This window comes from Aotus nancymaae, unplaced genomic scaffold (genome assembly GCF_030222135.1).
Source record: "Aotus nancymaae isolate 86718 unplaced genomic scaffold, 86718_ANA_hifiasm-v0.15.2.pri h1tg000019l, whole genome shotgun sequence".
Lineage (NCBI taxonomy): Eukaryota > Metazoa > Chordata > Mammalia > Primates > Aotidae > Aotus > Aotus nancymaae.
The window spans coordinates 60,473,121-60,498,310 of NW_026988431.1; the positions used below are offsets into that span (position 1 = coordinate 60,473,121).

Consider the following 25,190-nt stretch of genomic DNA (forward strand, 5'->3'; position numbering starts at 1 on the left):
CTACTAATCTCTCCTTTTCATGCCGGTGTCTACCCTGGGACAGGTCTCTGACTGGTGGAACTTGGGTCATATTCCCACACCCCAGCATCAGGGGAGGCTGGGAAAGCCATTGTCTCTCTTTAGCTTCTTTCCCATCAAGACTCCTAAGAAGTAGAAATTCTCCCAAAATTAGGTTCAGAAGCTGAACACCCAAAAAGAATGGGAAATAGCGGCTACCTTCCCTGCTTATCCACATAGCAAACATTTTTGGAGCACAGACTTCTGGGTCAGAAGTTTTAGGTTACTCACTGTAAGTAACAGAAATATATACTTCATTCTAAAAAGAACAAGAAGGCAATATCTGAAAAGTAGGAAATGCATTCATTTAAATTCTGTATTGGCTGGGGTGTGGTGGTGCATGCCTGTAATCCCAGCACTTTGGGAGGCGGAGGTGGGTGGATCACGACCTCAGGAGTTTAAGACCAGCCTGGCCAAGATGGTGAAACCCCATCTCTACTAAAAAATTACACAAATTAGCCAGGCATGGTGGTGAGCACCTGTAATCCCAGCTACTCTGAGACTGAGGCAGAGAATTGCTTGAACCCGGGAGGCAGAGGTTGCAGTGAACCGAGATCACGCCACTGCATTCTAGTTTGGGCGACAGAGTGAGACTCCATCTCAAAAAAAAAATTCTATATTTATGCTGGGACAATATATAAAAATGCATACAACATATTAATCTGGTATATAATACCATATTTTTAAAACTATAATGAACTATCAGGGCAGTTAGAAACAAAACTAGCCTCATTCGTATTGAAAAATTTGTGACAAAAGTAGTAAGTTGGTAAAATTTTGAAGTTTATGTCAATGCCACATTTTCATGCATATAGTTTGCTTGAGTTATTTAATAATACACTTCTAAGCAATACAGTCCCTACTAAATCTAGTATCGTCTTTGGTTTGCATGTTAAAGGAAAAGAAAGTAAGAAAAGGACGTCAAGCTTTAACTATATCACAATTCACTGATTCTAGAGCTGATTTTTTTCCAGATCTCAGTTTTGTGAAATGTTTGTCTACAGTGAGATGCTGTTAATTCTTTTTTTTTTTTTTTTTGAGACAGAGTTTCGCTCTTGTTACCCAGGCTGGAGTGCAATGGCGCGATCTCCGCTCAATGCAGCCTCCGCCTCCTGGGTTCAGGCAATTCTCCTGCCTCAGCCTCCTGAGTAGCTGGGATTACAGGCACGAGCCACCAGGCCCAGCTAATTTTTTGTATTTTTAGTAGAGACGGAGTTTCACCATGTTGACCAGGATGGTCTCGAGCTCTTGACCTCGTGATCCACCCACCTCGGCCTCCCAAAGTGCTGGGATTACAGACTTCAGCCACTGCACCCGGCCTGATGCTGTTAATTCTTGTTCTTTTTATTGTGTTTTTTAGTTTAGTTTATGGGACTTATGGAAAAGCTATTAGAGGAGTTACTAAGAGTATGGCTTCTGAAGCCTGAAAGCACAAGTTCATATCCTGGCTTTTCTATTTTCTGGCTGTGTGACGTCGGACAAGTTGTGCCGTCTCTGTGCCTCAGTTATTTTATCTGTAAAATGAAGATAATAGTAATAATACATTTTCAGAGGATTTTTGTGAGCATTAGAGTGCAGGGCACCTTGTAAGTCCTCAATGAGCACGAATCTCATCATTATACTGTAAAGAGAGGCAAACCTCAAGTTACTTACGAGGCAAGTTGTATTCTTCAAGTCACCCATTTTTGTCTTTTGCATAACCTGATAAAAAGTTTTTGTCCTACTCTCCCCTGTTCAATGGTTATAACCTTATTTTTTTAAATCAGTCATTAGTCATGAGTAAACCACTTTTTAAATTATCTATACCACTTCAAGTGCCGTGTCAACCATGGGTTCAATTAAGTTACTGAATTCTAATAACAACAAGAGCAACCCCTTATTTAATTAGCACGTGATTGCCGAGATCTGGCACATCAAATCTGAACTCTGGTGATTCTTACTGATCCATAGTCATAAAAGTGCCATTTATAATAACCACTCTAGCAATAAATAGTATTACATGCTTTTCATAGTTTAAAATTCCACATGTCCCCTTGTGGATACACAGAAGTCACATAAACATGAGTACTCTAAACCCTGCTGACTCATTATCTCGCACTGACAGGATGTCAGCGGCCTCTTCCCCACCCCAAGAAGTGGTACCAGTCATTTCTAGATATGTCTCAAATTTGTTCAGGATCAAGTCCTGCTTCCGTTTCCTCATTAAAGTATACTCCCTCCAAGTGACAGCAGGTGGCATCAACTGAAAGATGTCACTGCTCTGCTGTGCCTGCCTCCGGCCATGCTCTGTGACGTTATTTTCTACAGAAATGGGGAGATGCCCTCTGGATGCAACAGCTCTGAATCAGCACTGCTTGTACCCCGCTCTCACAAGGACCCTTGTCGAAAATGTCCCATCAGGTGTTACAGCCCCTTTCTTTTTTTTCTTTTCTATTTTTTCTTTCTTTCTTTTTTTTTTTTTTTTTTTTTTTTTTTTGAGACAGAGTCTTGCTCTGTCGCCCGAGCTGGAGTGCAGTGGTGCAATCTTGGCTCACTGCGACCTCTGCCTCCCTGGTTCAAGTGATTCTCCTGCCTCAGCCTCCTGAGTAGCTGGGATTACAGACACCCCCTACCACGTCCGGCTAATTTTTATATTTTTAGTAGAGACAGGGTTTCACCATGTTGGCCAGGCTGGTCTTGAACTCCCGACCTTGTGATCTGCCCACCTTGGCCTCCCAAAGTGCTGGGATTACAGGCATAAGCCGCCACACCTGGCCTTAGCACCTCTCTTTAAATGAGTGGGACCAAGGTGCTGGGACTAGCTGGAGTTAAACCTCCTGTGCCCCAACTACCCTCTCACTCCCCAGCTCTGCCTTGGGTGCCTACACAGCAACCTCTCACCACTCACTTCCTATAGGTAGAAAAAGAAACTCAGAAGAAAAAATGGGTAACAAAATAAGCCCCAAATGCAAATAAATGCTTTTTTTTTTTTTTTTTTTTTGAGACGGAGTTTCGCTCTTGTTACCCAGGCTGGAGTGCAATGGCGCGATCTCGGCTCACCTCAACCTCCGCCTCCTGGGTTCAGGCAATTCTCCTGCCTCAGCCTCCTGAGTATCTGGGATTACAGGCACGCGCCACCATGCCCAGCTAATTTTTTGTATTTTTAGTAGAGACGGGGTTTCACCATGTTGACCAGGATGGTCTCGATCTCTTGACCTCATGATCCACTCACCTCGGCCTCCCAAAGTGCTGGGATTACAGGCTTGAGCCACCGCGCCCGGCCAATAAATGCTTTTAAATAGGTGTAAAGAGAGGATTGGTGGCTCAGCTGCTAAGGAACATTCAGGAGACCCTGCAACATATTTTGTTCCAAGTAAATGTCTAGTTCAGAGGATGCAGCAGATAAAATATTCTCTAAAAAGAACTGAAATTCCTGAAAATATGTGCACATTTATATCCTACGCGTGGCCGAAACTGCTCTGGTGGGAAAGAAAGGGGTACATTTGAGCAACAGGGACGTGCGTGTCCTCGCCCCCGGCCCTGAGCACATCCACCATGGCCGAGGGTTAGGTCCTCACACATTTCAGTCCCTGGCTGCCAACCTACCACTGCTTGAAAATTTATCCACCTGATTCCTCCTGCTTTGGATGCTCACAAATGGTCAGGTGCATGCCACCACATCCAGCTAATCTTTTTTTTTTTTTTTCAAGAGATGGGGGTCTCACTATGTTGCCCAGGCTTGTCTCAAACTTCTGGGCTCGAGCGATCCTCCAGCCTTAGCCTCCCAGGTACTGAAATTATAGGCACCAGCCACTGCAGCTGGCTCCTTAATTTATATTAGCCATTTTCTATAATTTACTAGATTAAAATAGGAAAAGAAATCATGACTTAATGCAGTTCGTGGTGGGGTAGGGGATGGCTGGCTCAGCACTGAGAGAGGTGGCCAGGGAATGGGGGTGGTGAGCACGGCCTCAGGCTGACCTTCCTTGGAGGTAACTGGGGCTGCACTGCATTGCACTTTGTGAGCAGCTACGAGCGAGCCTAGGGCCCAACAGGAACGGTGGAAGGTGCGTCCACAAATGGACCAATGTGTATAGTGATGGAATCTCCTTAGTAACCGTTACTCCCGCTCTCCTTGATAAGTGAGCCAAAGAGTGGGTCAGGGGAGAAGAAAAGAGGTCAACCTGAAGCTAAGGCAGTGAGTCATGCTGTTAGCAATTCTCCTCGCCATCTTCATCTTCACCAAAGTTTTCCTGGTTGGCAACTTAGATACGTCTAAGTTGCGGGGAGACCACAGAAGAGCTTTTCACTGAATGATGACTGGCTTGCGGATGGAGCTGTCACCCAAGTTGGACCACACCTTGCAGTCTTCCTGGGAGATTGCAGCCCAGTGGGTGGTTCCCCAGGCAGTGACCGTGAAGAGACACCAGAGCTGGGGCAATCATGCATGCCATGGCCACCAAGCAAATTATTAAAGCTGGTGTGGGTCATAAAGGGACGCAGCTGAAAGCCTTACTGATTCTTGAAAGGGAACAGAAAGTTGTCTTCAAACCTAAACGATACAGCTGAGACCATGTAATAGAAGGGAACCACGTGCCGGTTATGACAGACACAGCGCGGAGCTAGCAGCCTTTCACCCGGGCAGGATTCTGCGTGTCCGAGAGCCCCGTTGATGGTGGGCAGATTTGTTCATCTTCGGACAGAGATCAAGCCGTGGAGCAGCTGTTGAGCCCCTTCCTAACTGTAGGAAACTATACTTGTTTTTACGGGAAGTGTGATTACTACAGAGAAACGGAACCAGCTTGTGCTGATGGAGACACAGTGGAAGGACCTGTCACCCTTTGGCTTCCAGATGTGTGGCCTCTGCAGAAACACCGACACCTGGGGGGCGGGACTTAACCGAGAAGGCAGATTGACCAGGTGGGAGTACGATGAGGGCTACTGTGATGCTATGAAAAAAGTGTCCCCTTATGACTCTGGCCTGTGCCTCTTGGACACAGTAACACAGCTGTCTTTGATTACCTGATTGACAGTGCTGACTGCCATCACCATGAGAACTTTCAAGATAATGAGGGCACTAGTATGCTCATCCTTCTTGGCAAGGACAGAGGTCTGGGAACCCCTTGCTGGATGAAAGAAGCATTCTTGCCCCTCTCCATCGGTGTCGCCCCACCAGGGTTTCTACCTGGAACAGACTTAGCTACCTAAAGAATGGCGTGCTGAATTCTGCCTTAAAATTTGCCATGGCCCATGGCCCATGGCCCCCTCTCCCCAGTGCTCTCTGATCCTCATCCGGACACCGTGGACCAGCAGCTCCTGGGTGTCCTGGCCACCTGGCACTGACCAGTTTGGGATGGACACTGTATGGTAGAAGACAGGACGCCTTTCTCCCACTTGTAATTCTCAATACAAAATAAGTGAAACTTCTTCTTACGAAGATAGAGAAACAGCAGAATCAATTCCAGATGGTATGTGATGGATTGGAAATGGCCGGCAGCAAGTTCTGGTGACAGGGGACAGGGTGGCCTTGGATGTCTTTGGTGTTCTCTGTAGTAGAAACTAAAGCAAAGACCACAAGTTTCAGAGCTGGGAGATGTTCGTGCTGAGTCAGCCTCTGACTCCCTCAGCAACTGCCCATTCTAGCAGTAGGCGTTGCAGTTGGCCAGCCTTAATTTCCAGGCCAAAGGACAATCAGAGGGGCGACATTTGGATGGATGAATACTGGGGTTGGCTGTGGAGTGTGTGTTTTAATTGAGCCTTTCAGTCCTTTCTCCACACTGGTGCATTTTGTGGAAAAAAATTATATGCATACGTATAGTTTGTACATGACTAAAATCTGTTAGAACACAAGGTTCCCAGTGTAGACACTTTCCAAGAAGACTCTGCTCTTCAGCTGGTCCTGAGTCATGCCCTCTGAGGCATGGGACACAGGGTGGAAACAAGACCAGTGTGGTTCCTCTTCTCATGGCACTCACAGTCCAGAAGAGGGACCCCAGGGAGCAATCCCACATCCACGTGAGCACGTTGTGAAAGGCACGCGTGGAGCACGGTGGGAACACATACGAGGGACTCGTGGCCTCCACAGGGACGAGGCCTCTAAAGTGAGACCTGAACGTCAAGAGCGGAGGCGCGGCAAGGGGGAGCAAAGGAGGAATTTCCAGGTGAGGCCAGAAGCCAGAGAAAGCTTTCATATGGTTGGGACATTGAGAGTAGATCCCATTGCTACAGAGGCCAGGGCCAAGGTGGGAGAGGCGAGGACAGCAAGAGAGGTAGACAGAGCCAGGTCACGGGGCCAGGTCACAGGGCCTCGAAGACCCAGTGAAGCATCGCGACTTTATCCTGGAGGCAGGCAGGTTTTAAGTGGGGAGCGGCACGACGAGGTTTATATTGCAGAAAGTTCACTCAGGTTGCTTTTATGAAAACAAGTTGAAGAGGACGACACGGAAGCTAAGCCTCTTCAATTGGGCAGTAACGGATCCAGTGCGGGAGCAGTGGGGGGCAGGTAGGAACGCAGCCCAGAGGCGGCAGGGCAGGACGGCTGAAAAGAAGCCTCCACCGATGGCCCTCCCTTCCGGAACACCGCGGGAGCGGCACTGCACACAAAAAGCGCCTTCATAAGAACGAAAAATCAGGTGAGCAATCCCAGTACCTGGTCCTAACTTCACGTCGCCGAGAGAGGCACTGAAGAGGCTAGGAAAGCCAGTCCTGAATTGCCCACACCACCCTCTGCTGTCCCCCAGAAGTGGCCACGTGGTACGGAGACAGAATCTGTGCTTTTAGGGGTGGGACAACACAGTAATTGTGGGACTCTGCATTGGAACTGAGTGCTGGCCTGTCACAGCCCAATGAAAACTGTGTAAGAGGTCAAACTGGCACGATTTAGCTTCTGAGTGAAAGATACACAGTAGGGAGCCTTCACTGAAGCTGAGCGAACTGAAATGAATCAGGAAGACCAAAGGGACCTGAGTCAGAAGCCTGAGAAACCCTAACCTACAAAAACGGGCAAAGAAACAGGAGCCAGCAAAGGTGACCTTGAAGAAGAGAGCAGGGGTACCCAGGAGGGAGCAGCCTCGTGACAGAAAGGAAGAGCACTGCTCACGAAGGCACAGTCAACGATGTCAGATGCAGCCAGGAACTCCAGAAATGTAACATCTGCAAAACGTCTGCGTGTTTGGTACACCGGAGGCACCAGGAAGGCTGAGGAGGGCAGGCTTAATGGAATGGTCAGGCAGAGCTCGGATTCCCCGAGACTGCACGATGACTGGGAAATGAGAACGTGGAAGCAGGAAGCATCAAAACCCTTTGGAGAAATCTGGCTGTGAAGGGAGTGAGAGACACGAGGCAGTATTTGGAAATGGAGTTTGAGTATTTTCATTATTTGTGTTTGTTTAATGATGGTGGAGACTTAAACGCCAATGGGAAAGAGCCAGCAGAAGACGAGAGTGAAGAGAAAAGGGATTATCTATCGAGTGAAACCTGGAAGTGGGAGGGGTGAGGACCCACAGTATACGGGGAGCGATCGTCTTTAAGTGACGGAGAGACCTCTCTTCTTCCATTGTATCATGACAATGGGAGAAAATAAAGGGTTTTAGATTCATTGGTTAGAATTAGAGGGAGTTCCTATCTATTGTTTTGTTTTGTTTTAAGTTAGGAAGTGCTATGATCTACTGAAAATGAGGGAGGACTTTCCCTACAGAATCTGAAGTTTAAGGAGGGTGGAGACAGCTTGAAATAGAAGAGAGAGAAAGCTTAACAGTGGACATAGAAGGATTTCCAGATAAGTGGAAGTTGAAGATCATGAAATTACAGTCCTATCAATCTGCCTTGATTTTGTATCCCTCTGTCTACCTGGAATCTTTGTCCACCAGCAGCCTTCCTGGCTTTTAAAGAAAGGAAGGCATGCCATGTCCACTACAGAGCCAGGACAAACAGAGCTGCTGGCAAGGTCCGCTAGTGAAGCTCTCCGCATTTTCTTCTCTTCCCTGTACCAGGCCTCTAAGGCGTGGCCAGATGATACCACATCTGTAAATGTGAGAGATGAAAGTTACCATGACAGTTTTACCCACATCCCTTTACTTAGAGCATTTACTCATTCATTCATTTATCCAGCGATATTTATTGTACATCTTCTTCCCATACGCCAGCCTCTGTATTTGGGGTACATTGCTCAGTGGTTCATGGACCTGGCCTTCAAATACTCACTATTCCCGGTTGGAACTGAGTTCTATAAACAGAGAATTACAGTTGATTCCGAGGGTTATTAAAGAGCACGAGCAACGTGCTACTGAGCACAGAAAAGAGAGCAACTAAAAAAGCTTTCGCAAATCTTTCTGTCATCCTCAAGCAGTCTTAATGTTTTCTCCAAAACTAAAATATCTAGATGGTACGAGAACTTTTTTTAAAAAAAGACATTCAGACGAAATTAATACCTTTTGTGTCTATTAAGGTATTTAAAGATCATGCAATTGATGGAGAAACTTTGCCGTTACTCACAGAAGAGCATCTTCGAGGCACCATGGGATTAAAGCTAGGACCGGCACTAAAAATTCAATCGCAGGTATGTGGATTTTACATAACTAATTATGTACGAATGGCATGAAGCTTAATACAAGTATGTTACTTCTATCTTGTTGTCATGTAAATAATACTTATTTAACCTCTTTATTAAGTTGTTCCCTCTGTGGTCGGGGACATAATAGAAGTGAGGGCCCCTGAAAACACTGGGTGGGGTGGTGGCACATTCCTAGATGTAACTGGGGAAAGGATAAGAAGGATGGACTGGTGAATGTTTAACAAGTAGTTCTCCTTAAAAACAAAATGAGCCCCACATTGTAGTAGCTCCGATTCCTGTGGTGTAAATTACTCCCACCATGGCTGACAAACTCCTAATGTCACGGAATACTGTCATCCTCCGAGAAATCATCATCCCCTCGAGAGTGCTACCCTCCTCTCTCCAGGCCGTGACACTTGGGGGTGACTATCCTGAAATGGGAAGAGATGCATAGCCACACCCCACTATAGACTATTTCTACCAGATACAATCTCAGATATAATAGCTGTAAATAACGTCAAGAATACAAATAGTAATAGTAAAATAATTAGGTAAAAACAATTAAAAAGTGATGAGTCTTAAGCATGTATTACTTTTGTTGTACATAATTTATTTAATATATTGCTTTGACTTAATTTTTAATAATGATGTATGTAACAACTGGCTTGCAAACTTCCTAAACATTTACTAATTGGCTCTTGTGAACGAGCCAACCCCAGCACACCACTTCTCACCGCCTCCACCACTGCATCCTGGCCTCAGGCACCATCATCTCTCATTGAGCGACTATATTGGCCTTCTTTTTTTTTAATTTTTAGTTTTTATTTTAAGTTCTGGGATACATGTGCAGGTTCGTTACATAGGAAAATGTGTGCCATGGTGGTTTGCTGCACCCATCAACCCATCACCTAGGTATTAAGTCCTGCATGCATTAGCTGGTATTCCTAATGCAACCCCCGACAGGCCCCAGTGTCTGTTGCTCCCTCCCTCTGTCCATGTGTTCTCATTGTTTGGCTCCCACTTCTAAGTGAGAACAGGTGGTATTTGGTTTTCTCTTCCTGTATTAGTTTGCTGAGGATAATGGCTTCCAGCTCCATCCATGTCCCTGCAAAGGAAATGATCTGGTTCCTTTTCATGGCTGTGTAGTATTCCATGGTGTATGTGTACCGCATTTCTTTATCCAGTCTATCATTGATGGGCATTCGGGGTGATTCCATGTCTTTGCTATTGTGAATAGTGCTGCGATGAACGCATGCATGCATGTGTCTTTGTAACAGATGATTTATATTCCTTTGGGTAAACACCCAGTAATGGGATTGCTGGGTCAAAATCTTTGAGAAATCGTTCGTTGGCCTTCTAACTGCTCTCCCTGCTTCCGCCCTTGCCCATCCAGAGTTGATTCACAAAACAGTAAAAAGTGATCCTTTTAATACATAAGACAGATTGTGTCACTCTTCTGCTCAAGATCTAAAATAGCTCCCCTTTGCCTTCAGAGCCAAAGCCAAAGACCTATGTCATTTGTGCCCTTCCTCACACGCCGCCACCCTTACCTTCCTGACCTCACCATCCACTTTTCTCCCCCTCAGGAATTCCACTATTGCTCAGCTGCCCCTGGTTAGAGCCACCTTGATACCCTGTTTTACATCTGTAGACACTGTGATTCTGAGAGAAAGAAAAAGCCCACCACATCCTACAACTGTGACCGCAACAACTATATATTGATAGATGCTCCATGCCTGAAATTACCTCAGCCTCTCTGCCATGTGTGCTTAATGCTGGGTTATTGGAAAAAAAATAGAATTAATTACTGTAATTATTTTGTCTTAAAAGGTATCTCAGCATGTGGGAAGTATGTTCTACAAGAAAACTCTTTCATTTCCTGTAAGACAAGCGTTTGATCAGCCAGCAGATGCATCCCCTCTTTTGGATTCGAATTCCTGGAGTGATACATTGAGCCTTTTTTGTCCCCAGGATATAATAATTCCTAAAGGAATTGAGCGAGATAGTATGAGAAACTAAAAGCCCTCAAGGAGAAAGAATAGTCTTAGCCAGTTTTCCAAAGAGTCTAGGATATTACAAAAGATGTGTGAGGATTTCCCAGGACTAGATGGAGAAGGAGAAGGGGAGAAAGTCAGCCTTCCTGGAGTCGTCATGGAGGAGACTTGCCCGCGGGGAGTCCCTGCCAGGGCTGAATGACCCCAGCACCAAGTGACTGCAGATCCATCCTTAGGAGCAAATGCTAATGAAGGGGAGATTTAGATCGGATGGATGTTTTCATGAAGAAATCTCTGAAAAAAACAAAAGAGCTGACAATGGAGACAAAGCTCCCTCCCTTTCTTTACTCATTTTCCATTCCCAGACCCTGAAAGAGATAAAGGCAAGCCCGCGAACCCACAAAGAGGCGGAGGGGAACCGGGAGAAGCACAGAACAGAAATGGAGAAGCTACCACCACTCCTCCTTTTCTCAATGCAAATTTCTGGCATGAAGCAGGTCCAAGCTAGGGAAGGGGAGAAACTTTAACCTTAAAATTTGGAGTTTGACTGTGACTCAGGACTAGGTATTTTATTTCTGAAATAAAACTATGTTATGACTGAAAGTGACTGGAGAACTGCTTACTATCTGAGAGGGAGGTGAAAAGTCATAGTGCCCACTTGAGCTTTCATCCAAGGGGTGGGGAAGAGTTATCTCTGCGAAGCAGGTTTGAGCCGGCAAGGTGGAGCGCTCTCTGCTCGCACCCTGGGGCTTCCCATGTTTTCAACCTGATGTTTAACAGAGTGTCTCTGAAACAAGAAAATGATAACAATTTGCTCAAGGAGGGGATTGGCAGGCAGGGGCATGAGGAAGTCTTCTTGCTATATACATTCTTGTACATTTTGAATTTTTAACCGTGAGAATATATTTTCTATTTTAAAAATTTACATTTAAAATGAGCAAACTCTAGTAGGCAGCCTCTGAGATTTGGTCCACAAGGATCCCAGCATCCTGGTATTCAAGCCCTTGTGAGATCTACTCCCCTGGAGGGTGGGCTGGGGGTATTGAGGCTTTTCTAATGAGCAGAATACAGAAGGTGTGATGGGATGTCACTTCCGTGACTTCTGTCTTGTGTGCTCGCTCGCTCTCTCTGGATTTCTCACTCTTGGGGAAGCCAGATTCTTTGTTTCCAGGTGGCCCTGTGGAGAGCCCCACCTGAACTCGGAAATGGATCCTCGGAGGCTGCCAATAGCCATGTAAAGAAGCCTGAAGGCGCCTCACCTCAGCCCACAGCTTGATGGCAGCTCATGAGCGACCCTGAGCCAGAGGCCCCCAACGAAGCCACTCCTGGATTTCTGACCCACAGAAACTGTGAGATAATAAATGTGTGTTGTTTTTAGCCACTAAGTTTTGAAGTAATTCATTTCACACCAGTGGAGGACTAAAACTAAGTTGCATTTAGTAAACACAAATCACATGCTACCCACATTCACTTTTCAATTTGGAAGGTCGGCTTTTGAAATCATTTTCCTATAAGCCTAATTTAGTTAAGCTTCCATTTCTTTGATTTTTTACTAAGACAACAGGTTTTTTTCTGACATAAAAAGTGTATCAACCCATCAGATCTATTTGTGAGTTGTTACTTTACTCTCTTGGTCCCTTTGCTGAGAGTCAGGGACAGAGAGAAAATCCTCCCACATTTCAAAAATGTGTGAACTTTTATAAGTTATTTAAAACGGCAATAAGCCAATGAATAATGGGGGCAAGATTTTTACTAAAAATCACTTGAAAATGCTTCACTTCCTCTTTCCCTCTTTTTATTCATCTGATCTTCAGGGTACTGAAGAACTGTTTGGTCATGTGACATTTCACCTGCTATAATACCCAGCATGCAGAAGTTTCACAAAATGCCAGGTGTGAGTTACAGATGCTGTGGTGAGGCATAGAAAGAAAAGCCTAATTAATATTTTTAGTGGCAAAGTGATCATGAGGTTCAATCAATATGGTGACTTTTGAGTTTTGTATTCCTGCTAAATCAGTCCATCGAGCTGGTAATTGATTGCTTTACACCGACGTGTCTCAATGTTGTTCCAAGGAAAACATTCCGATATGCTGTCTTGGCATGTACTATCACCCAAAGAAAAGGACTGTGCTTAATTTTAGATCCATGCATTAAAAAAAGAAACAGAAGAACACATGTGAAGGAGGCCCCTCCCCAGCGCTCAGTACTCTTCGTTGGAAGAAAATGAAATTGGAATTGCTTGTCTCTACCAAGATTGCCTTCTTTCCAGATTAAAGACTCCTGGGCACCTATTAACAAAAGAGATACTTTACGAACAGATTATTTTAGAGGGTTACAAAATACATTTTGCTGCTTGGTATAAATACATTTTACATTCTACATTCTCATACAGAAATAGTTTTTAACTTTTTCTCAAATGCTACTTTAGGCTTGAAGCATACTCTATACTCTTTATGTATAAAAAACAAGCAACAGCATAAAAAAACCTCTCTCTTGTTGGAAAACCATCACAATAAAATTATGTTTGACAAAGAGGATATAATGACTTACAAAATATGTTTAGACCGATTGAGTAAATATCCATACAATGGAGTACTATGCAATCGTTTCCTTTAGGGAAGTATTATCGCTATTAAGGAGAAGTAATAGAATTTGAATATCGTCATTTTGTGCCCCAAAACATAAATAATCTAGGCAATAATCATAAATGGCTGCTAACATGTCAAAAAGAGAAATAACAAGATATTATGTGCTGTCTAATGGAAATCCATGAAACCCCATATGAATGAAAGTCTTACCAAACAAAAATTAACTTGAGTCTAATTAAACCTCTAGATCCAGAAACCAATTTGCAGGAAATGCAGGGAACAAAGGAACATGTTAAACATCACTGCAGTTATAAAAATAGTAAAATCCCAAATTGTGGGGAAACTGTAGTAGAAATAATCTGATTTTCTCCAAGAAATAAGTGCAAGGACAAACAGAACGGGAAAAGGAAAACCTGCAGATTGAAAGAGAAACACTTAAGATTCAAATTACCCAGACGTGAAACTGCTGGAAATAGTGATGACGGTTGCACAAAATTCTGAATATAATTAATACCACCAACTTGTATGTTAAAATTGCAAATTATATATATAGATTACTAAAATAAAATTTTTTGAATTCAAATCACCCAATATAATCATGAAACATATTCAAATCCTTTTTCAAATACACTGTAAAAAATGAAATAATCAGGGAAATCTGAACACAATTTGGGATATTCAATGATATTTAAAATTGCTGTTATTTGTTAAAAATATATTGCGGGCTTTTTCAAAAGATTTCTTATTTTTTTGAAATATATACTAAAATATGTACAGATAAAATGATACACATTGTATCTGGGATTTGATTTGATCCTGCCGCCAACCTAATAAATTGCCTGTTATTATTTTATGAAGACTGACAGAATACATGAGCCTCATGGGTCAGAGACAAAGAACTTTATTACTCATGACACAGTAGCAGCATGAACATCAGCATATGAGTATTGGTTCCTTTTGCCCCCAGCTGCTACAGGAGCAATGCAGAGGGGCCCAGAGGGGCCCGGAGGACACCTGCCCACACAGTGAGTTTGCTTCACAGCTGAGGAGCACAACTTGGGGAAACCACCGATTTTATGGCAAGCGGTAAGCGAGTCTGCTCTTTGTTTGGGGGTGTCGATGGGTGTGGAAGGAAGGATTACCTATTTTTTAAGGTTACCAGCTGCATAATTAACCTTGAGAAATGGTTCTGGCAGAAGAAGTTAGGGTCTTGCAGTCTCTTGGTCCACCCAGCAAGATGTGTAGGAACAAAAGAGTCCCAAGAAAGAGTGTTTCTCCCAATAATATCATGACAAGGATTTGCTTCCAAAAATCCATTGAGAGGGTAGGGTGTAGGCAGATCACTGGGAGTATGGGTGAAATAAGTTCGTCATGAATTGATATTTATTGAAGCTGGGTTTTGACTACATGAGACTCACTATACTATTCACTCTATTTTGTATATATTTGAGGTTTTCCGTAATAAAAGTTTTTAAAAATCTGTTTACTAAACAGCCAACATATAGCTATAAGAGTTATAGAATAAGTGTGGATACCAATGTTTAATAAACAGTATGGGGCCAGGCGTGGTGGCTCACGCCTGTAATCTCAGCACTTTGGGAGGCCGAGATGGATGGATCACCTGAGGTCAGGAGTTGGAGACCTAGCTAACATGGTGAAACCCCATCTCTACTAAAAATACAAAAATTAGCTGGGCGTGGTGGCACACTCCTGTAATCCCAGCTGCTTGGGAGGCTGAGGCAGGAGAATCACTTGAACCTGTGAGGCAGAGATTGCAGTGAGCCAAGATCACACTGCTGCACTCCAGCGTGGGCAACAGAGCAAGACTCTGCCTCAAAAAAAAAAAGAAAAAAAGGAAAAAACAAGTACAATTCAAAATACATGGAATTTTTAAAATTTCATTAAATTGTTTCCACTAGTTATTTTATTTCTATTAGTTATTTAAATTATATGGAATATTTTATTCTGCCCACTAATACTAAAAATTTATTATACTTCAAGCAAATGCAGTTTCTCATTATGGTAAATGTGTACAGTGTTATTTTATTACAGATATATGAAAGATCTGTTTTATAGAGAGTTCAGTCAATTCGTTGTACTTATCCAGCCTATCCGCTGGAAAGGGAATCCTCTGCATAAATCGACACAAGGTCCAAGGTGTCTGATAGTAGCCACAGACATCATTGTGCAGCTGTGAAAAACTAATCTCCCTAGTAAAGGAAATAGTTTACTTGAACATCATTGAATGCCATTTTGAAAAAATATGAATGCTTTTAGATGTTTTTAACTACACATCCATTTTAAGCCACCTTTCTAAAATAGTTCACCTTCCTCTTTAGCTCATTTCTGAGTAGGTGACTTTATTTTGCTAGCTGGGGTTACAGAAAGTTTATTAAATTTATTGCTGAATTAAATAGCTATTTGTTTCATAGTGCTAGAAGTTATTCTCATCAAACAAAACAAAAGCGTCAAACACTTACTGTAAAAAAAAAAAATTCTTACCACCTTTTTAGTATACAGGCACACCTCAGAGATATTTCAGGTTCAGTTACAGACCACTGCAATAAAGCAATTTTCTGGTTTCCCGGTACCTGTAACAGTTGTGTTTACACTATACCACAGTTTAAGTGTGCGATAGCATTATGTCTTTTAGAATGTATATACCTTCATTTAAAAATATCTTATTGCGAAAAAAATGCTAACAAAATGAGCACATGCTGTTGGGAAAATGCTGCGGATAGATTTACTCACTAAGTGTTCCCGCAAATCTTGCATTTGTAAAACCTGCCGTATCTGCAACGCACAGTAAAATGAAGTGCGTTGATACATTGGCCCTCAGTCCTCGGCAGGAGAGGGGAGACACACACTATCATTTATAAGTCTTCTAATTGTTTTCAAACTATTTGGGGAAAGCATCATGGGGATACTAACTTTTTTATGGTATAAAGTAACTTAATCATTCTGTAGTTCCTGGACTAATCCTCCCTTTTTAATTCACGTGCTGCTTTATTTCTGTAAGGACACACTAAAACATCGACGATAATAGCCAATGACAGAATGCAGAAATGAGGCATCAGCTTCTCTAACCCCTCCTACAGGAATGTTAGTACATATCGTCATTATGTGTTTACTTTTGACATTGTCTCGTTATACTATATTGTATAATAATGTAGAATACGGTAAGGAGGTGCTCCTGCATTTCAGGTGAGTGGTAGGTGGAAACCCGCATTTCCTCTTGAGGAAAATCCCTAGGAGTCACAACAGAATGATAACTAGGAATCATTTGATTTTTTGTGGTCCTCATTAACACATGGACAAAGAGCAGACAACTACATCACAGGGAAGCAACTCCTCACTGCTGTGTAATGTCATATCCACGTCGATGACAGCCCTGGCACCTGCTCAACTCCCCCATAGAGTTTTGCAGTTACTTCTGTAGGATGAATTTCCGCACTACAGGAACATCTGAAGGGGCTGGAATATTTTCATGCAGGCCGGGCATGGAAGCTCACACCTGTAATCCCAGCACTTTGGGAGGCTGAGGTGGGTGGATCACCTGAGGTCAGAAGTTCGAGGCCAGCCTGATGAATATGGTGAAACCGCATCTCTACTAAAAATACAAAAATTAGCTGGTATGGTGGCACACGCCTGTAGTCCTAGCTACTCAGGAGGCTGAGGCAGGAGAATTGCTTGAACGTGGGAAGCGGAGGTTGCGGTGAGCTGAGAACGTGCCACTGTACTGCAGCCTGGGTGACAGAGCAAGGCTCCATCTGAAAATAATAATAATAATAAAAGAAAATACATAGAATATTTTCATGCAAGGTTTCAAACCTACAAACTATTTTTCTATCAATTAAAACAAAAATATTCCTAATTAAAAACAATAAAAAGGACGGCAGGGTTACTTCTGTTAAGCTTCCAGAAGTATTTGCTGTGACAATGTCCCTCTGAAACAGGCTCGTTTTCTCAGATCTGCCTACACTCCCCAAATCACCTTGATGTTCCCTGCTTTAAAGTAGGAACGCTCAGAAACTGCCACAAGGGGAAATCAAATGTTAGTACAGGGAAGGGTCAATTTAGAATTACAGCTAAGTTCAAATGTTAATTTTCTGGAAATTCCTATTAGTCATTTGAAAGCACAAAAGAACAGAAGGAAGATCAGAGTTTTGATGAAGTTAAACCATGCGTGCCGGGAAGTTCTTTTCCTGCTCACAGAAGAGGGTGAGCAGCGAGTCGAAACAACCACTGCAACTCTTGCCTGTCCCCCGACTACCCGGCAGGTCCCAGCTGAGCCGCGAGACGCATCTCGGCGGGGGCTTTATCTCAGCTTACGTCACTAAGTCACTAAATGACTGGCACGTTTCTGCCCTATGGGAAACATGTAGTAGAGTCAATCTACCTAAATTTTTATTTTTCAGTTGCAGGGGAACATAAGTGTGCACCCTTCTGCACATACTTTTTGCTCTGCAAGGGGTCCCTGCAGTAGAGACAGCCAAACTTCGCCACCACAGCGCCCACCTTGTCTGGAGGGACCTCACGTTGGATGTGTGGCAAATAGGATGTATTTGGCAAGGGCTGGATACAGTGGGAAACAACCTCCCACGTGCCGCCTGGGGATGCTCACCTGCACAGCGGCGGCAGCGGCCATGACTGCCTCCGCTTTCACTATCTGCACTGTATTCACTCCCTTTTGAAGTACTCTACAGATCTCAGAATCGGTTCTTCAGTATGAGCTGTTCAACAATCCATTCACTCAGTAGATATTTACTAAGAACCTATGTGTCAGGGCTGGGCTGCAGGCCAAGGATAAAAGAGGACCACCACTGGCCCTACCTTTGCAGAGCTTATGATCCAGCAAGTTTGTGGATTAGAGCGTTTATCATAAGCAGGAATATTTTTGTGTGTGTGTGTGTGTGTGTGTGTGTGTGTGTAATTAGCTAACTCAGGTTTAAGGAAAAAGGGATAAATACTAGCTGACATTCAAGTCTTTTATCAGCCCATTCCCTGTAAGTCCCCTCTCAAGATTTTACGTTCTTTGTCATCTAAAAAGTATTCAGCCATCTCAGATATCCTTCTTTTTGTGCTCCCTTTTTGGGAATAGCTAGGTTTCCACATATTTTCCCCACACAGGTGTACTCCTACATAGAGAAGTAGCTATTTCACTGCAGAAAGGGTGAGAAAGTTCCAGAAAAGGTAATAAACCAGCTGTTAACAGAACCTAAAAACCCTACTTCTTAACTGTACATCTATCTCCCTCTTAAGATTATGCCTTTGGAAACGCAAAAAGAAAGACAGTATGTCTCCCTTCTGGGAATGAGCAACCACTGAGGATGCGCCTGCACTGGAGGCCTCCGCGCTCATGAGCATCATGGGTCCCACCATCCCACTGTCCTTACAGAAAGTGCTCGTCACTGGGTACCTGAAACCAATGTCAAAACCAAGCCTGTGCCGCTAATGCGTGACGCTGGGGTCTGTGGGCTACAAGGGGCCCACGCATCTGTGTCAGGAGAAAGAGGCCCCAGGCAAAGCGAAATGTATAATGAAGTCTGTTTAAAGCAAAAGCTACCTAGGAAAATTCTATCTAAAGCAAATGCCCAAAATTCCATCTGTAGCCTGACTAAAAGTACCTGGGAGAGAGCTCGAAAGAGGAAGGCGAACAAGGAGCATCGAGGGAGATGTGAGCCTAGCCTGTGGTCCAGCTTCTATCACCTGTGACAACAAAGCTAGGAAAGCTCTGCTACCTGCTACCCTAAGACACCCACCAAAATGAAAAGCAGTACTGGCTCACCCCTCACCCATATCGTCCATTCTGGACCAGACCTTCTACCTTGGCTCACAGGAAAAGAGGGAAGCTTTGATGTGTGCCAGGTGGAGGAGAAGGGACTGTGCTTCGGACTCCCTCTTTCTAGTTGCACCACTAGTGAAGATGCATGCCCTCAGGGAGCCCCTGGCAGATAGTCACCCACCTGGCTCCTGGTCCCTCCCCTTTTCCAGCCACTTCCTCCTGCTGAACCCATCTTGCAGTTCACCTAAATTAGGGCTCTGAGTTCTGTCGTTCCCAGACAAACTCACCCTAAAGAGTTTTGCCCATCATTCAGTTCTTGGAAGTCTCACCAGTCTCACTCTGTAGAGGGCTATTTCTCCCTGTTGTAAAGATCAGCTTGACAGTGGCTGTATCTTCATCCCATATCCTGCTTCTTGACTCCAAATCCCTTAGGTCATCACACTTTAAGTTCAGAGGACCTCGCCTCCTAAGCACTTCCTGTGACAGTAAGATATCCATACTTTCCTGTAAGTTGTTCACTTTTCCTGTAGTGGTCATCTCAACCAGTCTCCCACTCACTGCCCCAAGGTCTCAGGAATTTATGCAAATGACACTGGGGGACAAGGACATAATCTCCCCTTTCCTCAAGGGCACAGGCGTCTCCAGACACACGCTAGAGTATGCAGTCTACAAGCTATATTTATGATATGGTATTGACATAGCCTGTCTCTTGCATCAGCACTCATCCTGCCACTTCTCTGGACTTATCTCAATCCTCAAATTCTCTGTTTTAAGCCTAAGTCTTTCCTCCACACTGTTGCAAAGCTGCCTTGTGTTATAAACCAGAAGGCTGTTTCTCTTCTAAGGTAACTGTCATTAGCTGCTTTGGATCATAGACTAGAAACATCATTCAGCTGCTCTCTGAACCCTGCAAAGTGTAGAAACTAGAAATGTCTGTCTTATTCTACATGGGCCAGACTGGATCACTTGCTAAAATGTCAACCTGTCCTTTGACATTTATGTGAGTAATCCAACAGGTTCTGTGCAGGAAGCACAGTATTTGCTAGAGTTATTTCAAATACAGTGCAGCCCTTTCCTTTGATAATAGAACTCAGCTTCAGTCTTCTTTCACCTGCAAAACAGAGATTACAAGTGTTTACAGAAAGCACTAGCACCATTTGTCAAATAATAGTTGAGAACAGTTTCCTGATATTTTCAGGACTTCAATCATCATCCTCTAGTACAGCAACATTTTCTTTTCAGACACATATTTAGGTTCCCAAAGACTGAATAAATAGAAATAGCTTCCTTCCAAACAGCGGAAAGAACTTTGTTTTTTTTTGAGACAGAGTCTCACATTGTCACTCAGGCTGGAGTACAGTGGCGCTCACTGCAACTTCCACCTCCCAGGCTCAAGCAATCCTCCCACCTCCCAGCACAGCCTCAAAAGTAACTGGGACCGCAGCCATGCACCACCATGGCCTCACTGATTCTTGCATTTTTTGTGGAGAAGGGGTTTCCCCGTGTTACCCAGGCTGGTCTCGAACCTCTGGGCTCAGGCTACCTACTCATCTTGGCCTCCCAAAGTGCTGGGATTATAGGCATGAGCCACTGCACCAAGTCAACAACTTTTATTCATGGTAGTTTTTTCTTAGGAATTAGGTGATGATCGAGTAGTTAATTGTTAATGAGATTGGAGTTACTGGTTTGTCATCAAAACCACTTATTTAATTGAGCGAGCAAATAAAGAAAGATTCGCAGCACAAGCGTCTGAATGCATCAGCCAACATCTGATTGGATAAGTCATACAGACATGAGAGGGTTAATCAGCAAATCCAAAAGACAATTCTAAACAGCACTAAAAGGCAACATTTTTAGTCCTGGGAGTATATGGGGGCAGAAGTCTTTATTCCAGGATTTATGACTGCTTTCATGCCAGAAGCATTTAGAAAAAATCATTATTTACCAGCCTTTATTACCCACCAACTCTTCAGGCAAACAACATCCACAATACATATTCAAAGTACTGCTTCCCTTACAGAGAATTTTGTAAAGTGAATGGTTTAATCGGGTTACTTCTTATGATTACTGTCACTGAAATACTGAAATCGTAAGTTAGGGCTTTAAGAATTAGGAAAAAGGATAAGAATAAGAGCTTTTTTCTGCTTACCAGTCTAGGGAAAAAACACAAACTTTTTTTTTAAGAAAAAAGAATAAGAGTTTTATTAAAAAAAAAAAAAACCTCCATGTGCTAGTATATAAAAAAGGTGACTAAATCTGGGTGGATGCTATGAAATGCAATAATTTGTGTGAAAACTCACTTTCCGTGAACATTAACATCTTTTATTTAAAAACAGTAGATTGTTTTAGTTACCTTGGTATCTTTGGGTGGTGAATGTTCTATAATGCAAGTGACAAAATCCTCAAACTGACTTAAATCAGAAAGGAAACATACAGGATCCGGTAATTAAGAAGTCTAGATGTCTGGCTTCAGGCAAGAGTTAATCTAGTGATTCAAATGCTGTCACCAAGGATTTAGTTTTCTCTTTGTGTTGCCTTCCTTTGACTTCATCTTCAGGTTCTACAAGAGTGGTTTCCAAGCAGCTTGAGGTCCTTCTCTCAGGGTGGTAAAATGCCTGGTGCAGTCCAGACCTAACATTCTCATATTACACAGTGGAGAGGAAGAATCCAGGTCTCTTCTAATAGAATTCAAAGTCCTGGGAATCATTCTGTCTCATTGACTCCTTTGGCTCTTGTGCCCAAAACTGTGGCCAGGAGAGTTGAATACACTGATTGGTCCACCTCTGGAGCCTGAATTTTAAAAATCCTTTTAGCCCTGTAATCTTGTTTTTCATTTATAATATCTCATTGCACCATTTTTGGTTGTTATGCCCTTGAGATTAGCAACTATAGCCGGGCATGGTGGCTCAAGCCTGTAATCCCAGCACTTTGGGAGGCCGACGCGGGCAGATCATGAGGTCAAGAGATCGAGACCATCCTGGCCAACATAGTGAAACCCCGTCTCTACTAAAAATACAAAAAAATTAGCTGGGCGTGGTGGCACACACCTGTAGTCCCAGCTACCCGGGAGGCTGAGGCAGGAGAATTGCTTGAACCCAGGAGGCGGAGGTTGCAGTGAGCCGAGATCGCACCGCTGCGCTCCAGCCTGGCACCTGGCGACAGAGCAAGACTCTGTCTCAAAACAAAAAAAAAGAGATTAGCAACTGTAACTTCTAAATTCCTTGCACTATTTCAAAATGCTCAAAACAATGAATCTCAACAAGTGGGACTGAGTGAATAATTTAAGGTAATCACACTATTGTGATGATCATTATAGTCATTTCTTTATTAACTGTTGTCTCATATACCAGGGTACTTTGTAAGAAATAAACAGTCATACACCACTTAATGATATTTTGGTCAACGACAGACTGCATATGTGACGTTAGTACCACAAAACTGTAATCTTGTGTTTTTACTGTCCCTTTTCTGTGTTTAGATGCGTTTAGATACACAAATACTGCTGTGTTATAATTGCCTACAGTATTTAGTACGGTAACTTATTACACAGGTTTGTGGCCTAGGAGTAACAGGCTGTAGCACATAGCCTAGGTGTGCATTGGGCCACGCCATCTAGGTTTGGGAATGTATACTATGGTGTGCACACAATGACGAAGTCACCCAAGAATGCATTTCTCAGAACACATCCCTGCTGTTAAGCAAGGCGTGACTATATTAGAATCCAGGACGATGACTGTTCTCCATGGCCCTCCAGATCCTCTCTTCACCCTCTCCATCATGCTCAGTGCCCAAGAGGCCGACTTCAATAGACTGTTTAAATGGCCTCCCTTCCCTCTAACTTCCACTCAAGTTCAGCCAGTGGAACCACCAAGAGGAGTTTGAGGAGTGCAGGAGAGAGGAGGGAGTGTTGATTTCTTGGTCCCCTTCCGGCTTTCCCAGGCCACTTTACGCACGGAGGCCACAGCTCCTGTCAGCTAGCCCTCTCCTGAAGCGACAGCTACATCTCCTCCCAAGTTCTAGATTCTGGGAAACCAGTTTTTTCCTTTGTCTTTTCAGTTCTAGGGATGAGCAGGCCTGATATTGATAGTTCTCACTGGTTTCTCTTAATCCCTACATGTGTGTGTATAGTCCTTCACTAAGTGTGCCATTCGTGTGCTGCCCGGATCCTGACTCATATACACATACACACGATTACAAAACCCATCTCAAACTGGCCTAAATCATAAGTGGAATGTGTTGAATGATGTAACCAAAAAATATACACATCCGGCTTCAGGCTTCCCAAGGATCTAATCATCTGCCAAGGGTCCTACCTTTGAATACCCTCCTCTTGGGGGTTAAATTTCCACGTATGAATTTTGAAGGGACAACCACATTTAAGCCATAACATGTCTTCTTAGTCAATTTTTTAATTAAAAATAAATTTTTTAAATTCTAAAAGCAATGAATGTTCATTATACAGAATGTAGAAATTTAAGATTAACCAAAAAAAAAGGAGATGAGAAAGAGTAGCCTTTAATTCCACTATGGTTAGTATTTTGGTGTATATCCAATGCTGGCTTATTCCTCTCTCTCCCGCTCTGGGCTCTTACTGTAAATATTCCTTTAAGTATCTCCGCACTCATTAATTTTATTCATCTACTATTCCTCTCAGAACCTAATACAGGTTCTACTTGCATGAGTAAATATGAGTGCCTGAATGTCCAACCAGCTCCTGTGTCACATGCTGCTAGAGATAATACAGCAGCCGCTGCCCCATTCCGTTCTCACGTGCCTGCCGAAGGAACACCACGTCAGGGGCTTATCTGTACCATCGAGAAACCACAATACCATACTCACTTCAAGGGAAAACTCCTTAGAAGGACAGGGATTTTATGAGCCCACTGGCAGTGCTTCACAAGTGAAGGAGCCTTAACTTGGAGCTAGAAGATCTAGATTTAAATTCCAGCTGGGTCATTCTATTCATTTTACTTGTTTAATCCTCCATTTTCTAATCTGTGAAATGAAGACATCAACTTACAACCTATAAGATCCCTAGCAGCTAATAGTCTATGACATATATCTCTATCCAAACACAAACGTGTGTGTGTGTGTGTGTGTGTATGTGGGGGGTGTGTGTTTGTGTGTGTAGTAGTGAAAAGAGGCAGGAACTATGCCCTAGGTGCTTGTATGACAAAATCCGAGTTTGCTAGTTTTCTAAAACGTGAAAGTCTTACAGGAAATCCAGCCAATATGGTTTTCATGCCTACCGATACTTTCTGTGGCTGAGTTAGGAAAACTGAAAGCAGGAAACTCAACAAAGTACAACAAAAAAATCATTTTAAGACGCCCCTCTATGTGTGCGGCTTCTATTAGCTCTCAGTGATAGCTGTAATTCTATCTGAAGTTCCCTTTCTTGCTTCACGGCTTAACACTTTATTGCATCATTTCCTAAACACTCCCCCATTTCCAAGGTTACAAGCAGAGAATAGCGCTTCACTCACTTGTGAACCACAGGTACTATAAGAGAACTTAACAACTGAAGCAAAAGAAATCCTAATATCAAACCAGGGTGAGAAAGGAAAATGATAAGTAACTCAAGTGTCTGGAGGAAAGGGAGCGTGAACTATCACCACCTACCTTCCTTCCATCAAGCTGAGGAATGTTTTTAAACCTCACGCCCATTCTCTGACAGCCTTTAAGAAATGAGATGTTTTTCTTAAGATCTGGGTTATGCTGAGGTGCCTCTCCACTCTGCCTAAGTGGAAGGTAGGTTAAGCCTGGTAGAGGCGAACCACAGGGAGCCATGCTTGGAAAACTCTGCTCCTGGGAAGTTCATCCACTCGAGTGCACCAAGGCTTTCGAACTCCCTATGTCCGCTTTTTCCAAATAATCAATCAGAACACACCTGTTCATTCCCAGTATGGGTGATGTATATCCAATTCTAGCTTGGGACAGTTTGCCCCTATGCAAGTCCCAGGCCTGGCTGGAAGTGTTGTCTTTTACTCCTCAGGTCCAGACCGGTCGTGCTGTCCCAAGCTTTCAATGTTGTGGCCACCAAATGGGTGTGTGGCTTTCCTGATCCTGCAGTCAGTGGGGACTGGGGAGTAATTGCTGCTTCCACCTTGGCTGGTTCAGGAATCTTCTCATCTTTAGCCACTGTGGCTGCTGCTGGAGCGTCTCTCTCTCTCTTCTTTAAATTTAAATTTCATAGTTAAAAAAATTAGGGCTTATGGGCTAAAACTAAGAATTTATGT

General features: G+C 43.4%; 1 protein-coding gene and 1 pseudogene across 5 annotated transcripts in view; both read left to right on the forward strand.

Moving 5' to 3' along the window:
* Positions 1-21,904, forward strand: part of SAMD7 (sterile alpha motif domain containing 7) — a 38,589-nt gene extending 16,685 nt beyond the window's left edge. For 2 of the 5 annotated variants that reach the window (XM_012470980.2, XM_012470979.2), the window contains 2 exons: positions 8,483-8,593; positions 10,418-14,022. In XM_012470980.2, the coding sequence (XP_012326403.2) occupies positions 8,483-8,593; positions 10,418-10,606 (300 nt within the window). In that variant the 3' untranslated portion in view covers positions 10,607-14,022. Of the gene's footprint in view, positions 1-8,482; positions 8,594-10,417; positions 14,023-14,136; positions 14,256-17,587; positions 18,387-21,511 lie in introns of those variants that run through there. The other 3 variants (XR_001110361.2, XM_012470981.3, XM_012470982.2) reach the window with 3 other exon arrangements.
* On the forward strand, positions 3,592-8,571 carry LOC105729956 (glycosaminoglycan xylosylkinase-like; annotated as a pseudogene).
* Positions 21,905-25,190: the final 3,286 nt, after the last annotated feature.